Genomic DNA, 16,749 nt, shown 5'->3' on the forward strand with positions numbered 1-16,749 from the left:
CTCCATGTGTTTGTATTTTTTACGTTTTTTTCCCTGTAATTGATTTCTAGTCTCATAGCATTGTGGTCAGAAAAGATGCTTGATATGATTTCATTTTTCTTAAATTTACTGCAGCTTGATTTGTGACCCAAGGTGTGATGTATCCTGGAGAATGTTCTGTGTGCACTTGAGATGAAAGTGTAATCCGCTGTTTATGGATGGAATGTCCTATAAATATCAATTAAATCTATCTAGTATATTGTGTTATTTAAAGCTTGTGTTTCCTTATTAATTTTCTGTTTGGGTAATCTGTCCATTGGTGTAAGTGAGGTGTTAAAGTCCCCCACTATTATTGTGTAACTGTCAATTTCCTCTTTTATAGCTGTTAGCAGTTGCCTTATGTATTGAGGTGCTCCTATGTTGGGTGCATATATATTTACAATTGTTATATCTTCTTCTTGGATTGATCCCTTGATCATTATGTAGTGTCCTTCCTTGTTTCTTGTAACATTCCTTATTTCCTTACTTTAAAATCTACTTTATCTGATATGAGGATTGCTACTCCAGCTTTCTTTTGATTTCCATTTTCATGGAATATCTTTTTCCTTACCTGCAATTTTAGTCTGTATGTTTCCCTAGGTCTGAAGTGGGTCTCCAGTAGAAAGCATATATGTGGGTCTTGTTTTCGTATCCATTCAACGAGCCTATATCTTTTGGTTGGATGATTTAATCCATTCACATTTAAGGTAATTATCGATATGTATGTTACTATTACCATTTTCTTAATTGTTTTGGGTTTGTTTTTTGTTTTCGCTGAGTGGTGCCTACTGCTGAGCCCTCTCTTTCTAGGCAGGTACAGTTATGTTGGAGTATGCACTTGCTCCAAGAAAGACTTTAGTCATTGTTAACAGACGCACTGACACCAAATCTAAGTGCCTCTCCATGATGACCAAGTGGCAATCATGTTTCTCTTACACTGTCACTGCTGATTAAGATTGCCTTTCATGAAAATTTAATTTGTCCTCTTTTCTTCAGCATTTTTTTAATTTCTGAAAAAACACTGTATTCAGGAAAGATTTCATATACAGCAAAAGAAGCTGCACCTATAATATAGCTAACAATATAAAGATTACAAGATTCTCAGCTACCTATTTTATCTAATCCAACAGAAAAATACAAATTAATTCAGTGACTAATAAACAGTAGAGTGAAAACAATGACTCTGAAAGGAATCTTGCTTTAAGTGTCTATCAGCCTCAAAAGGTGACTAAAGCAAGACATCTGAATAAAGATTTCTTTAAATATTAAGTACATTATCCCAAATCTTTTTCAAAAAATATCATATTTCAGTAGTAGCCATCTTTCACTACATTTCAAATTTGTATTCTCTCATTTCTTAACAAGGAAGACAGGGGTATTCACACAGACATATCACTGCAAACTTAAGAAAATATTTAAGCATCCATACACTCTGTGTGCATTAACCTGCTGGTTAGTTGAAAAAAAGGGTGGGATGGAGTTTTCAGTTGCATTGGACAAATGAAAATGATTCGTGTGGTCATGCACGGTAGTCCACGGCTAGATGATACGACAGACTTAAATTCTGGTCTGTACAATATCACAGTGATAAACAAGATATCACAGAGATACATTATTCAAGGAAGTTTGAAAAAACATTTATTTCCCTGTTTTATTTCAATTTGGTTAAAGTGTTTAAAAATGTAAGCATGTGATAGTTTGCAGGATCCTGGTACAACACAAACTCCCACTTCTATTTATAAATATTATCTTCTCTTTATATTACTTACATTTTGTAACAAAAAAGAGATTGGTTTAAATTTTAAAAACAAAACAAAACATAAAAACCCAACCCTGGAGGCCCAGGTCTGAGCTCTGCCCTCACCTTCACCCTCCCCTAGGTGGGCGGGGCAAGCCTCCCTGACCAGGCTGGGTGCTCAGGGGAGGTCAGCCACCTTCAGGGACAGTCAGCAATCCAGAAGCCGCTGCACCATGAGTGTCTCTGTGCTGAGCACCCCCAGAGCCCTGGGCGGTGTCTCTGGGCTCCTGCAGGTGGCCTCCCTGCTCGGCCTGGTTCTGCTTCTGCTCAAGGCAGCACAGCTCTACCTGCACAGACAGTGGCTGCTCAAAGCCCTCCAGCAGTTCCCGTCTCCTCCTTCCCACTGGCTCTATGGGCACATGCAGGAGGTAGGATGGAGTGGGACGGGGAAGTGGGAGGGCAGGGAGGGCCGGGGCTCTCAGACCATGGTCCTGGTGAGCAAGTCCATGGGATGAAGCCTTGTTGTGGGATGAGCACCTGGCCTCACAAAAGGACCCAGCTTACCTCTCAGGTCTTGGCTCCTCATCCCAGTCTGGGGAGCTCCCTCCCTCCCAGGATCCCATGCTGGTGTCCTCGGGTCTGTCAGACACTCCTTCCTTAGGGAGATCTGCAGGCTGTCCTGGCAGCCCTGCACTTTGAGGACAGTGGCTCTTCCTTCCTGAGTCTCCCCCGTCTCCAGGCTGAGCAGCTTCAGCTGTTCTCATAGAACAGGCTTCTAGATGCTTCCCTGCCCCATCCCTCAATCGCATCCTCTCTGCCTGGCCCTGAGCTTGCCTGGGAGCACAGACATCAGTCTGATGGACGCTGCCCTGTGGGCTCACTGTCCGTGGAGATGACAGACAGGAATCTAAGAAGATGTCAGGTCACAGGAAAAGAGACCCAATTGCTGGGTGGGGGGTTACGTCAGCTGTAGGGACAAACTGGCTCGGTTTAAGACTGAGGAATTTTCCAGTCTCCTGATTTCGGTGCTTAAACCCTGACAAGTTGCTGGCACACATGAGCGAGGTTCCCAGGATGATGCCAGGTAAGGAGAACTGACATTTGAGTTGCACCATCCACAGGGTGAGGTCGCCCGCCTGGTGTCCTCCCTCAGTGGACTATGTGCTCTCGGAACCGAGCGTGAAATCCCTCTCACCCCCAGCACCCTGCACGGAGCCTGCGCAGAGGGCTGCCCATCCAGTGTGTGGAGGGACAGGAAGGAGGGAAGGAGCGGCTTACAGGCTGGGCAGGGGCAGCGCCTACCCACCCAGCACTGGCAGCACTAGCCTGGTCGGTGGGGGGCTCAGAGCCACGTCAGGGGCCACCTGGAGAGGGGCTCATCAAGGGTTTGTGGACTGAACAAATGCTGGGAGAAAATCAGGGGTTGCAGAGAGCTGAGGCCTCCCTTTCTCTGCAGCGTGATTAGAGTAGAGTGGAGCTAAAGACGGGAACCGGAAACAGCCCGAGCCCCATGTGGGCTGGCCCAGTACCTCTCTCCCCTCTCCTTCCTAATCTCCTGCACCCCAGCTTACTCAGCGTCCTCCCCGCCTGCCTGGGCATTCTGGCCTCTGGGACTCTGCTCCCATGTGCCCTCTACCTGGAATGATCTTGTCCCTCATATGTCTGTCTACAAAGGCCCAACTCCAAGCCACCTCCTCCAAGATGTCTTTCTGGGTCTCCCAGGAGTGGAGGATACAACCCTTTTTCCCTTGCCTGTCCTTCTCTTAAGGCAGTGCTAACCGGATTCAGCTAGTTTTGTCTGCAGTGTCATAGCTGTGAGCTCCTTCTGGGAGAGCCTGCCTCTGGTTCATCTTTGTAACCTGAGAGCATCTAGGTAAATGATGACTGAACGAATAAATACATGCATGAAAAAGAGCTTTCTAACGTCCAGGTCCGAGTTAGGGCCCCTTCCCCAGAGCTTCCCCAGAGGCCTGGTCTTCCCTCCATCACACATTCATGAGCCCCTACGGTTGTCATGTCCTCAATCTCGCTGTCTCCTCCTGGAGGCTCCAAACAGACAAGCATCTACAGCCGCATCCTCATTCAGTGCCTTAAACCAGTGCCTGGCACATAGTAGATGCTCAGTAAATACATGCTCAGTGAAGGAACCCATCCCAGAGTAGGCAAGTTGCCTCAGAGCTGGTGAGTCCTGATGGTAGAAGGATGCAGGCAGAGATTAGATACCAAAGTGGCAGGGGGATGCTTTGAGTTACACAGAAGCCATTGAATTAAAGACGAGGTGACTGCATGGAACATGCCTAGGACCAAATGTTGATGAGAAATCCAGAGGTGATAAAATGAAGCTGAATCTGCAAGGTTAAGGAGAGGCAGTTGCTCTGTGACTAAGAGGAGGGGCACACCAGGTAGAGGAAAGAACCTGGGCAGAGGCCTAGAAGTGTGAGCAGGTGGGGCCAGTGCAAGGCGCACAGGCAGCAGCATCTTTGGGGGCAGAGCAATGGGTCCTGTGGACTCACCAGCCCAGCAGGAGGCAAGAATAGAGAGGGTAAAGCCAGAAAGCAAGGGCCTTTGTGGTCCACACTGAGGAATTTCAAGAGATTCCTTTAGGTGGTGGAAAGTGTACACAAGTTTCTGGACACTGGTAAATGAAAATGGGATAAAACAATCCGCATATCAAAACCTTAGTTCAATACCATTTCCATGTATACATCCAGAATCTGTGTACACACGCAATATGTAAAATAATATGATACAAACACAATTTAGTATATAATTTTTCTCACTTATCCATATACATCCGACACTCTTTCAAATTAACAAACATTTATATGTATGCTGGGGTACTACTGAAAATATATAACAACCAGTATGGCAAAATGAAATTAATATATAAATTTAATTTTTATAATATATTTTATTCTCTAAATAAACAAAATTATATGACAAAACTACTTACCAAGTGATACGAATTATCATAAATTGCTCATGCAAATGTTGTACGAATCACCTCCCAAAGTTCTCTACACCAGGGAGTGAATCCCTGATGTAAGTTTCTGTAGGCAGTTCGTACTGGTGGCCCAGGGCTCTACCCGACAAGGGGACAGAATGTGGTCTTAGGACAAAGGTGGACAGCCAGCAGGTCTGGGGCAGAGCCCAGGTCAGAAGAAATAGTTCCAAACTCCTAGTTCTGCTGATCGATCCAGAACGACCTCCCTGTACCCATCCTGCCCTTCACCCCCACTCCAGCACTGGAACTCAGAGAAGGGTTTTATTGATTTATCTTTCCCTTGGGGACAGTTCCAAGACGAGACCGAGCTGCGACCCCTACTGAAGAGGGTAGAGAAGTACCCAAGTGCCTGTGCTCGCTGGCTGTGGGGGACAAAAGCCCTGGTGTTGATCTATGACCCTGACTACATGAAGGCGGTCCTGGGGAGATCAGGTGAGAGGGAAACCCACATCCCAGCAGGAGAAAATCTTCCCTCTCGGGTACATGGCCCTGGATCTGTGAAATTCCAGAAGAAACTGGCACTACAGCCATCAGTACCTGGCTCCCTACCAGCCGTCCTTGCAGCCCACAAGCCAGACTAAGGCCAGCATCACTCACGCACAGTGAGTGCTTCAACACCCGGGTGGGGCTGGCTTCTCTTTCCTGTCTTACTTTCTTTCTTGTTTTAACCCAACTGAGATGATCCCAGGTCTGGAAGACAATTCCCTGTCCACACTGATGTAGGTTTGGCACCTCTCACTGTTGCCTGTCCTGGGTCATGAAATGGCAAAACCACCACAAACTGTAGAAAACCACAGGCTCCTTTCTTACTCTGTGGCGCTGAGCAGAGCCTATCTTTCTTGCCGATTCACCGTCTTAGTCCTGTGGGTGTTCTGCTGCTGGGACACTGAGTCTGCCTTCCTGGGCCCACAGTGACCATCAGGACAGAGAGAGTCAGGGATGGGAGGCAAGAGGGAGGTGGCTAGAGACAGACTGCCAGCTGACCAGCATGAGGAATGGAAGGTACCACAGCTGCTCTGGGGGCTGCCTGCCTTGTTCGCTGCCCTCCACTTCCCTTCCTTCCCTTTCAGACCCAAAGTCTCACGATTCCTACAGAATGCTGATCCCCTGGATTGGTAAGTACATTTAAATACAACTGCAGTCCACCCACCAGTTAGGTTTACCAAGAGCTACCTCTTTGCTTAATGGAGAACAACGGGTACCAGGCACCCTGTCACCACCTCATCTCTCAGTCAAGCCTCATTTTCTCTCCTTCCAGTGAAACTCTCACCCTTTGTAATGGTGCTGAGAGCGTGCCTGAAACTCAGCCTCTTCTTCATCACTTCTCAGTCCTCTGTGATATTCTCAGCCTGACTATTAATTCTTCTATCACCTGCCCCCCTACTCTTCTTCAACCTCTGTCTCACAGCTGTCATAATCACATCCTATGGACCAGCCATTCTGGAAATTCACATTCCTGAACTGTACTGGCCTTTCCTACCTTTGCCCATGATGTGCCTTCTCCTGACACCCTTGGTTCCTCCCAAGTTGTCCCTAGTCGTCCCTCTGATCCAGTCTCCCCGACCCACACACACACCCATCTGTGGCCCAGGGAATGGTTTGCTTGTGTTGGAGGGGCAGACGTGGTTCCAGCACCGGCGGATGCTGACCCCAGCCTTCCACTACGACATCCTGAAGCCCTACGTGGGTCTGATGGCCAACTCTGTCCGAGTGATGCTGGTGAGTCTATCCCTCGTCACCTGGACCCACTCTCATCCAACACAGCTGACAAAGTCCACTCTCAGACCCTTGTGTCCCTCAGGTGTCCATCAGACCCAGCCCCCAGAATGATGCATTCAGAACGTACTCTGAGACAGAGCTCACCAAAACTGGATGGGACAGAGGGGTGCCCAGGCAGCAGCTTGTATCCACAATTTGCTCTGAGATAAGGGAAATCAGGGCCATGGTGTATTCAGGGTCCACTCTCCTCTCATCTCCACATCTTCAACACTGAAGATTAGAGCAAGAGTCATTCACCTGGACAGCGGTGCAAGCCGCCCCCGGATGCCCTGGACAATGGCAGCTTCAGTGGCAGAGTAGACATCCCAGGATGTCACTCAGGTAGGCTCTGGCCTGGGGCCCAGGGCTTCTGCATGGAATTGAGCCACTCACGGGAGGAAATGAGGCCAGGTCTACATGCACAGAGCTGGGTCTTGGCAAGCATCACCTCTGATCCAGACTGGGCACCACCTGGTCTCAGCTAACACTGGATGGATGAAAGGAATTGAAGCATATCATGTCCCCTCCTAAGAGCCCCAATAGAGCCCCTTACGCTTTTACTTTACTTGAAATATTTGCTTACTAGTGTTGAACATGGTCTGTCCAGTTCAGATCTCAGAACCCCTAAGTTTCCCCCTCTGTCCCATAAAAAAGTATGGTTTCTGGTCTGCCACAAGGTGGTCATCATCATACTCTATTCTTAAAATTCAAAACTAATTCAGAATATTATGAGAGAACATGATTAATTATATAATAAAAGATTCTGAGAAAATAGACATCACATTACACATGTGTGATACAGCCTTAAATTGCTAAAACAAATCTGCTTAGAAACAGAGGAAATCTCATCCAAATATTTAGCGAGACAGAGAGAGAGCCTGGCCTTGTCAGCACAGGCCTTCTGGGGGAGCAGAGCAGGGTCAATGTACCCCTCCCACTACAGGACAAGTGGGAGGAGCTCGTCAGCCTGGACTCGCATCTGGAGGTCCTTGGACACGTCTCCTTGATGACCCTGGACACCATCATGAAGTGCACCTTCAGCCACCAGGGCAGCATCCAGACAGACAGGTCAGTGACAACCTTTCAACGGCAGGGTCCTTGTTCTCACCAGCTGGGGAGGACTTACCTGAGAGGCAGTTAGGGCAGCGTGGACGCTTATGAGCTCTAAAAGCAATATTCTGCAGAGAGACATGGACCATGGTCAAATCCCTGATCCTGGGAAACGGAGAAGCCTGGCCACTCAGGCCACTTGTAAAGGACAGAGGGTCTCCTGGGCTGTAAGGCAGAAATGACAAAGCCTCAGTGCTGCCTGTCCCTGCTGACTGAGGAATCCCCACCCGGAGCCCCACTCCGTCTCCAGGTCAGAGGCTCCCTCCACTCCAGTCTCCTCTGCATCCTCTCCCTTCAGGAACATCCAATCCAACATCCAGGCCATCAGGGAATCTCAACAATCTGATTTTTTCCCAAGTGAGGAATCTCTTCCACCAGAACGACGTCATCTACAGGCTGAGTCCTGAAGGCCGCTGGAGCCACTGGGCCTGCCAATTGGCCCATCAACACACAGGTTCTGCTCCTCCTTCTGGGCGGCTCCTCCCCTGGCCTTGACCCCTCAGGCAGGGCCCAGACTCCTGCTTCCTCTTCAGGGGCTGGCACACACCCACACTGGGTACTTCCTGGTGCAGGGGTTGGGACCCGAGACGTCAGGGTGTCAGGTGAGGTGCAGGGAGACACATGTGTCACCACGTTGCTGACGGTGGAATGAGACCCCCTCCCAGCATCATCCAGGCAGAGCCTCCGTGGGCTGTGCTATTGAGGGGATTCCCGACCTGGATCAGACGATGCTGGAGCTCTCTGCCCTGACATGTGCGCCCATTCCCACCCTCGTCCTCATCCACCTGGTACCCAGATTGGGCCTGAGGGGCAGATAGGGCTACGGTGGGTGCTGCATCTGGGCCCCCAGGAGCCCTCAGCTCTGCCTGGGAACCACTGTTCTGGGACAGATGGAGTGATCCAGCTGAGGAAGGCTCACCTGCAGAAGGAGGGAGAGCTGGAGAAGGTGAGGAGCAAGAGGCACCTGGATTTCCTGGACATCCTCCTCTTCGCCAGAGTGAGTGTGGGCAGGAGAGGCCTGAGGCTTTGCCCAGAAGCACAGAGGAAGGGCAGACCCTGCACTCTCCCTGCCTCCGCAGATGGAGAATGGGAGCAGCTTGTCTGACAGGGAGCTCCATGCCGAAGTGGATACGTTCATGTTTGAGGGTCACGACACCACAGCCAGTGGCATCTCCTGGACCCTCTATGCTCTGGTCTCCCACCCTGAGCATCAGCAGAGGTGCCGGGAAGAGATCCAGAGCCTCCTGGGGGATGATGCATCCATCACCTGGTGAGTGCCCAACAGGTGGGAGGACCTTGCCCCTCCGCGAGTGGAGGACCCCTGGTTGTCTGGCTCTGCCACTCTCAAATGGGCTGCCTTTCAGGGACCACCTGGACAAGATGCCCTACACCACCATGTGCATCAAGGAGGCACTGCGACTCTATCCACCAGTGCCATTCATTGGCAGATATCTGAGCAAGCCCATCACCTTCCCTGTTGGACCCTCCTTACCTGCAGGTATGAACTTCACCCACACCCACTAAACTAAGCACTCTGCAAAACCACACAGAAGATCAGAAATCCACATGGGCTTGCCAAGTTCCAGGATGACATGACTATTATCTCCGCCTCAAGATAATTAATATTTACTCTGTGGTTTGGACGACTTTTGAAAAATGCTTGACACAGAACTTGAACCAACAAAAGCTCAATAAGCAAATGTCAGTTCCTGAATGTGGTTATAATGGAGGGCTAAAATTCTAATTCCTGAGACGTGAAGGCTTAAGAGAGAAGCAGACAGAAACAGGTGGACATGTGGTTCTTTCCATGTGGGGTCTATGTAAACAAGGGAGCTCAGGGAATGCACTGTCATGGGTCAGATGGTCCAGTCTCTGAGGAGCCCTCAGGTGGATGGCCGAGAGCAGCTGATGATCAGGTCTGAGAGCCCTGCCGTGGTTGGAAGCTACCCAATGGCTCACCTCCCAGTGGGTCTGAATCCCAACCCAGCCACCTCTTCTCTGTGGGATCACAGACACATCCCTCAACCTCTTGGAGGCTCAGGTGCCTCATCTGCACATGGGGATAGGAGTGCCTTCCTTGAGGGCTGCTGTGAGGATTAGATGAGTTAATGCACAACCCCGAGGGCTCATGATGACACCTGATAACTGTGAGTTTTCATGTGAGGCGATCCTGATACTAAGCCTCCAATTCTTTTCCTTCTCAGTCCTAGCCATGGTTACCTGCTCCTAATCTGTGCTCATGTGCTTGGTCACCTCCAGCCCACCTGTCTTGCAAGAGCACCACTTCATTCAGAGTGATGGAGGGTAGCTCTCATGGTGGCTCCCAGGCCTTCTGTGCACATTGCCCCTGTTGCCATGGGTACCATCGGTCTTCTCTCTCTCCCACCTGCCCCACAGGAGTCCCGCTCTCCCTCTCCTTTTATGGGCTTCACCACAACCTGAAGGTGTGGCCGAAACCAGAGGTATGATGGCCATGGGAGGAGGGAATGGGATGCTCCCTCCAGACCAGCACCACCCCTGCTCCCCTCGGGGATTCTTGTCCCCTGGTGGATTGGTGCAAGGAGCTTGACCCCACCTGTCCTGGCCCCAGTGCTCTCTCTGCAGGTGTTTGACCCATCCCGGTTTGCACCGGGTTCTGTTCGACACAGGGCTTTCCTGCTCTTCTCAGGAGGATCCAGGTGAGGCCTTCTGTACCTGGGGCAGCCAGGTGTCACTGGGTGCTACCTGATGTGTGTGACTGTCTACATTCATATGTGGTATATGCAGTTATGTCCCTGTGTGTTGGTGTGTTGAGAAGGCAGCATGCGTCCCCATGTACAAGAAGGCCTTCAGGACAGGCCACGGAGACCTTGACCTCCTGACTTCCGCAACGACCAGCCACATTGCCATGGCCGTGGCCGCTCCAAAGTATTCCAGGGTTTTCCTCACTTTAGGTGTGTGACTTTCAGCTTTAGAATTTTCCATGAAACTTAAACTTCAGATGTTTGCTTTTCCCGATTATCAGTCATCTTAGAAGGTGGTTTTCTCTCTCGGCACATTTCTAGTCCAGCTCACTGCATTTTTTACTTAATTCACCAATCCACCTCTCACTGTATCAGCAGTCGTGTTTGCATGGGTTTGGATTTCCAGCTGCCTTCCTTGTCCTGAGGTTTCAAGCCATGTATGTGATCACTTACAATTTCTGTTGTTTGAAGAAAGTTACACAGCAGTGTGTATTCTCTATCTCTGCAGTTGAAGCCAACAAAGGCATGACTGCTTATTAATATAAACAAGACACCTTTTCTAGTTGCCGTAATTCTTTATATGTAGTGGGTATTATACACCATAGTCCAAGAATCTACAGAGTCTAACATTGGCAGAAAGGCATAAAATTAAAGGCAATCAAGTGCTTTTGAAAGAAAACTCACTGTTTTGTAATTGACACCTGCATTTGAGAAGTTTGTGGCATGTAAAATATAAAGAACACTTGAAATAGCTGTTAAGCTGGACGATTCACTCCAAAATGACTCCTGTGAAAATCTTCAACAGTATAGGTCCCCTGCCGAAATAGTAACTTCCAAAACTTAGTAACGACTTAGTAAAACAAGTTTTTCTGAATCTAAAATTCTGTGAAATTTTCAGTTGGTGAATCAACCTTCACAGAACAGGCTTGAAGCAAACATGCTTGCAGAATTGGCTCTGGGATTTGGTTTCTGCCAGGGTCCTTCTCCGCTGTAGGCACAGGCTGCACATCATGTCGCTGCCACTAGAGGACAGCAGGTACCTGGCAACTCAATTCCTAGGTCAGAATAAACATTTAATTTTATTCCAATTTTTTTTTTCAATTCAATTAACTTTGTTCAAATAGAAAGCTATTTATTAAGCCTGCCTCTGTGTGCCAAGTCATGTATTAGGAGATGGGAACCCAGAAACATAAGGCACTTTCCCTGCTTCCAAGAGTTCACAGTCAAGAAACCACTACTGCTATTCAAGACAGACATGCGACGTTTCCATAGTGTAGTGGTCAGTACGTTGGCCTTACAAGACAGACATCATGCATTCATCCACTCTTTCACTCATTCATTCATTCACTGAGCAGATTGTGGAATGTTCCATGTTCCTGGCACTGTCTGGTCACGGGATGGTGATGTGTCCTTGAGTTAACAGTAAAGCTGCTTGGGGATGTGGGAGAAAGAGGTGCAGGCGGCAGAGGCGGGAGGCCAGACGGTCACTAGACTGAGTCTTGAGCATGTGGCTGGCAGAGGCGGGGGGAGGGGACCTCAACAGCAGCGGAATGAGGAAGAGGGTCTGGACAGGTGCGAGGTGAGTGAGGAGCAGCCCAGAGAGCGCTGTGACGCCAGCTGAGGCCCCGCAACGTGTCCTCCCTGTGATGGAGGGCGCAGCAGGCCCCGAGCCACCGTGGCTGCAGTAGCGGGAGGGGAGGCAAGGAGACTGGAAAGGCCAGTGAGGAGCCCACGGGATGGGAGGAGGGGCCTTGCTGGAGTAGAATGGGAAGGCTCCAGGGGCGGGTTGACTGAGGGGCTACGGGGAGACGAGGCCGGAGCATTAACTGGGAGGCAAGTGGTCCAGCAGGTCGAGGGGCACTAACCCGTGGCCCCTACAAGAAGCCTGGTTGCCATCCTGACTTCCTTACACAACTCCGTCCTGTCCTGTCTGGGGACTGGGGCCCCTGCTTGTCTGCCATGGGTGGTGAGGGCCCGAGAGTTGCCCACACCCCCCTACAGTGCCCTGGCCTGGAAGGAAACCAGAAACTACCTGTGGACGAGTGAACAAAGTACTAATTCACATTTACTGATTCATGTGACTTGACCCTGTAGCTTAGAGCGCCGTCGCTCCCCAACAGGACTTGCTACTGCTGAGAGCAGAAGTAGGAGTTAGGAGCTAGTCCTGGAGAGAGGTGGCCTTTGTAAGGGTCAGGGGGAGAGGGTGGACCGAGGCTTGGGCAGCACGTTCAGTGTGACCCGTAAGGAAGGGATCGGGGCTGGGCCACGTGGAGGAGAGCCCTGAATGCCCTGTGCCCGGCAGGGGTTAGAAGCCTCTGCTCACTTCCTTTTCCCTGCCTGACCCAGGAACTGCATCGGGAAGCAGTTTGCCATGAATGAGATGAAGGTGGCCGTGGCCCTGACCTTGCTTCGCTTTGAGCTGGCACCCGATCCCTCCAGGGTCCCTGTTCCCATTCCAAGAGTTGTGCTGAAGTCCAAGAATGGGATCCACTTGCAGCTCAGAAGCTCCTGTAATGCTTGTTGGAGACAAGGACGAGCTCTGAGGGCCCCTGCCTGCCAACCTGTCTCACTGTCACTCTCTCCCATCCTTGCCTCTGTGCCCACTTCCTGCTTCTATCTGTCCACCTGCCGGCCTACCTCATGTCCTGCCTCCTGCCCGTCAGACGTTCTGCCCTCCTCCTCTCACCTTTCTCCAGGCTCCCTATCTGCTTATCTCTCCATCTGTCTCTGACCCACCTGTGCCTCTGACTGTCCACCTAAACCCTGATCGCCTGCCCTCCTCCAGTCTGTCTACTCTCTCCTTGTCTTTCGCCCCTTCTGCCTGCCTGTCTGTCCCTGAATTCACTTCCTTTTGCTGCTAAAACAATTGACCACAGCCTTAAGGACTTTGAACAACACAGAGTTATTCTCTGACAGCTCTGGAATCAGAAGCCGGAAGTGGGTTTCCCTGGACACAGCCAAGGTGTTGGCAGGGCCCCCCGGTGCAGGGATGTAGGAGAGGATCCCTCCCTTTGCCTTTTCCCACATCTAGAGCTGCAATCCTTGCATTCCTTGGCTCCTGGGCCCTCCTCCATATTGAAATCCATCAGCTTCTTCAAATGTCCCCCTGCTTCTGTCTTCACATCGCCTTCTCTTTCATAAGGCCCTCTGTGATTACACAGGCCCACTCAGATAAAACAGGCTTGGGCTTCCCTGGTGGTGCAGTGGTTGAGAGTCCGCCTGCTGATGCAGGGGACATGGATTCGTGCCCTGGTCTGGGAAGATCCCACATGCCGCGGAGCGGCTGGGCCCGTGAGCCATGGCCGCTGAGCCTGCGCCTCCGGAGCCTGTGCTCCGCAACGGGAGAGGCCACAGCGGTGAGAAGCCCGCGTACTGCAAAAAAACAAAACAAACAAACAAACAAAAACAAACAAACAAAAAAAAACAGGCTTGTTCTCTGGCTCTGGGTATTAGCACACGGACACCCTGGGCAGCCGTTACTGTAGCTGCTGAGTCCTGCGTGACTCCCATCGCCTTGGGCCCCCGATCACTCCCGTGTGTTACGGGTCTGCCCATTTGTCACTCACCTGGCTTCCCCTCTTTCCCACTCCCTGGATAAATTCACAATGTCATATGGAGCGTGTGTGTCTTCCCTTGCAAGGAACTGGATCGAATGAAAGAGAGAGAGAAGGGGAGGGAAAGCAGAGGAGACGAGGAGGGGACATGACCCCTGGTCTGTGGGCCCAGAACCCCAGCAGAATAAGCGTGTCCCAGCGCCCCTGCAGCCTCACACTCTGGGGTCCCTCACGCCCTACAACCCGCCTGTCACCTGAGGCTCCCACGGCAGCTGAGTCAGGAGAAAGGGCTCGTCTCCAAAGGCTCAGAGGGAAGAAGCTCACCCTGGGCACCCGTCAGGGAAGGAGCCTCCCTGCTGTTGTGTGGTAGCTTCCTCGCTACATCCTTAGAGGGGCCCAGCCAGAGCCCATCCTGCCCTGAGCAAAGAAGCCTTACAGACTTGGCTCAGCAGGAGGGCCTCAGGAACCAATCCTTCACCCCAAATGAGATTTGAGAAGAGCCCAGCCCAGATTCGAGAAGCGCTGGCCATGTCACCAGCCCCCGGCAGCCCTTCCTCACACGCAAGGCCTGCAGGCTTCTCAGAGGCCCGAGTGGGCAGCTGTGCAGGAGGGTCTGGGAGGACCAGCTGGGCACGAGGCTTGGCTGCTTGGAGAGGATGTCAGACCCAAAGCAGAGAACCAGCCGGTGCACCTCCCCCACAGGACAGCCCCTTGCAGTCCCCGGCGTGTCTGCCCAGCCCCTGAGCAAGGACGGGCTTCTTCAACCCTGGTGCTCCTGGAGACCTCGGGGGGACTGGTCCTCCTGACCCTGACCAGCGCCAGGCCCCTCGCACTCCTCCACCAGCCTCTCTGCACCAGCCCTGCTCCCTTGCTGCTTCTGCACACAGGTCCTCCTCCCGTCCCACCCCTGCCCTTCCTAACCCAGGGCCCCGGATGCCAGAGGAGATCCCCCTGCAGTCCTGTGCTGTGCTGTGATGCCGCCATGTGCCTCCTGAAGGGGACATCTCCCCCAGCCTCTGCCTGCTGCTGGAACCTTCTGTCCAGTCCCCTCCCCATTCCTAGGTCACAGGGCTAGTTCACTCAGCTCCAAGGAAGGGCCAGGTGGACATATATGCACTACCAAATGTCAAATAGATGGCTAGTGGGAAGCAGCCGCATAGCACAGGGAGATCAGCTCGGTGCTTTTTGACCACCTAGAGGGGTAGGATAGGGAGGGTGGGAGTAAGATGCAAGAGGGAGGGGATACAGGGATATATGTATACATATAGCTGATTCACTTTGTAGTACAGCAGAAACTAACACAACATTGTAAAGCAATTATACTCCAATAAAGATGTTTAAAAAAAAAGTTGGGGTCATGAGTACACTCTGTGCCTGACCGGGTGTGGGGCAGGAGAGTTAGCTGGGACTGTCCTGGGCAGGAAGCTTGGCAGGTCCCCTGGCGTCAGGGGGTGCAGAAGGGCTCGGGCTGGTCACTCTGACAGCATGGGCCGATGGGCACTCACTCACTTTACTGTTCCTAGTGCTGGACCTAGTTGCTGAACCAACAAAGGAAAGTCTAGTTGCTCACAATCTCGGGGGAAGCAGAGGCAGAGACCTGAGAGGAACCTGAGAGGGGGTGAAAGGTTGTGCTGCAAGGGGGTATGTGTAGGTTGTTAGTCACCTCTGACCTTCAGTTAGGAGAACAGCCCAGAATGTGGCCCTATAGGTTATATGTGAAGCACCTGTCATGAGGACAGGCAAAGGAAGAGGCTCTTGGGACAGAAGTTAAACTTGGTGGGGGAGCAGGTCAGGAGGAAACTCAAGGCTCCTAAGAGAGCTTGCTTCCAAGTAATTCTTCATGGAAATCTTTGGTGTTTTACTTTCTGAATTATGGGCACTGGATTAGATCTTGGGAAAGAGAATCATGAAACAGGGATGTAAGAGACAGAAAATGAAGGTTTCCCCATCCCTTGCTCTTTCACATATGACCTGCATGACTTTTTCAGTGCCCATCCCTCTAGAAGCACACTCTACCTGGTGAACTCCTATTCACCCTTCAAAGCCCCATTCTTTTTTTTTAGTTTTCTCCATTCCTGATTGGTCTGGACACTATTCATTCTTCCAGCACAAGCCTACAATTTTTCTTAACTAATATAGTTTTATACCTTTACCTATAGCCTGTGAGCTCAAGAAATATTTGCTGAGTGAATGAATGACTGAATGAACATTCATTGGATGTAAATAGGAAATGAATTATTATCCCACCTTTCAAAGGAGAAGCTGAGGCTCAGAGAGGACAAGTCTCTAGCTTCATATGTAGTGAAACTGCCCTGGGGCTGCACCTCCTGAATCCAAGGCCAGTGCTCTGTCCACTGGCACAGTCACCCAGGACACACTGCATAGTGGATGGGTACAAGCCCCGGGGAACATTTCAGAGGCAGCTGAGGCAGGCAGCTTTGAAGTCCAACAGAGAAGGATTTCAGTTTCAACTGGGACAAGCAGAGGCTGTTTTCCTCTGGCCACATCACTTTTCTTCTCTGAAATCAGTTTTCCCCTCTGAAATGGGATGATAATAAAACCAACCAAATCTACTGAACATTGGTAAACTAGACTGTGACTGTCTTGAAGTCAGCAAGATTCATGTCTGCTTTGCTTGCAGCTGTGTCCCAGCTAATAGCAGACTGCCTGACATGTTGTAGGTGCTCATTAAATATTTGGTAGGTAATATGGAGAAGGAAAGTGGGTTTGCACTTGGCCATTGTCACTGTCAGCTGAGGAAGTTTTTCTCACACTGTTTCCAGAAGTGCATCCTCCACAGTTAATCAACCCTGGAGGCCCAGGTCTGAGCTCTGCCCTCACCTT

At 50.7% G+C, this 16,749-nt stretch overlaps 1 protein-coding gene across 1 annotated transcript; it reads left to right on the plus strand.

The window, feature by feature from the left end:
• Nucleotides 1-1,968: 1,968 nt before the first annotated feature.
• Nucleotides 1,969-12,594, plus strand: LOC137218699 (cytochrome P450 4A11-like). Its single transcript, XM_067726044.1, is given in 12 exon segments — nt 1,969-2,184; nt 5,051-5,192; nt 5,831-5,875; nt 6,352-6,479; nt 7,462-7,586; nt 7,927-7,954; nt 7,956-8,082; nt 8,519-8,625; nt 8,708-8,898; nt 8,993-9,126; nt 10,026-10,090; nt 10,233-12,594. Coding segments are annotated over 12 exon segments (1,365 nt in total). The 5' UTR covers nt 1,969-1,989; the 3' UTR covers nt 10,311-12,594.
• The last annotated feature ends 4,155 nt before the right edge of the window (nt 12,595-16,749 follow it).

This window comes from Pseudorca crassidens, chromosome 2 (assembly GCF_039906515.1).
Source record: "Pseudorca crassidens isolate mPseCra1 chromosome 2, mPseCra1.hap1, whole genome shotgun sequence".
Taxonomy (NCBI): domain Eukaryota; kingdom Metazoa; phylum Chordata; class Mammalia; order Artiodactyla; family Delphinidae; genus Pseudorca; species Pseudorca crassidens.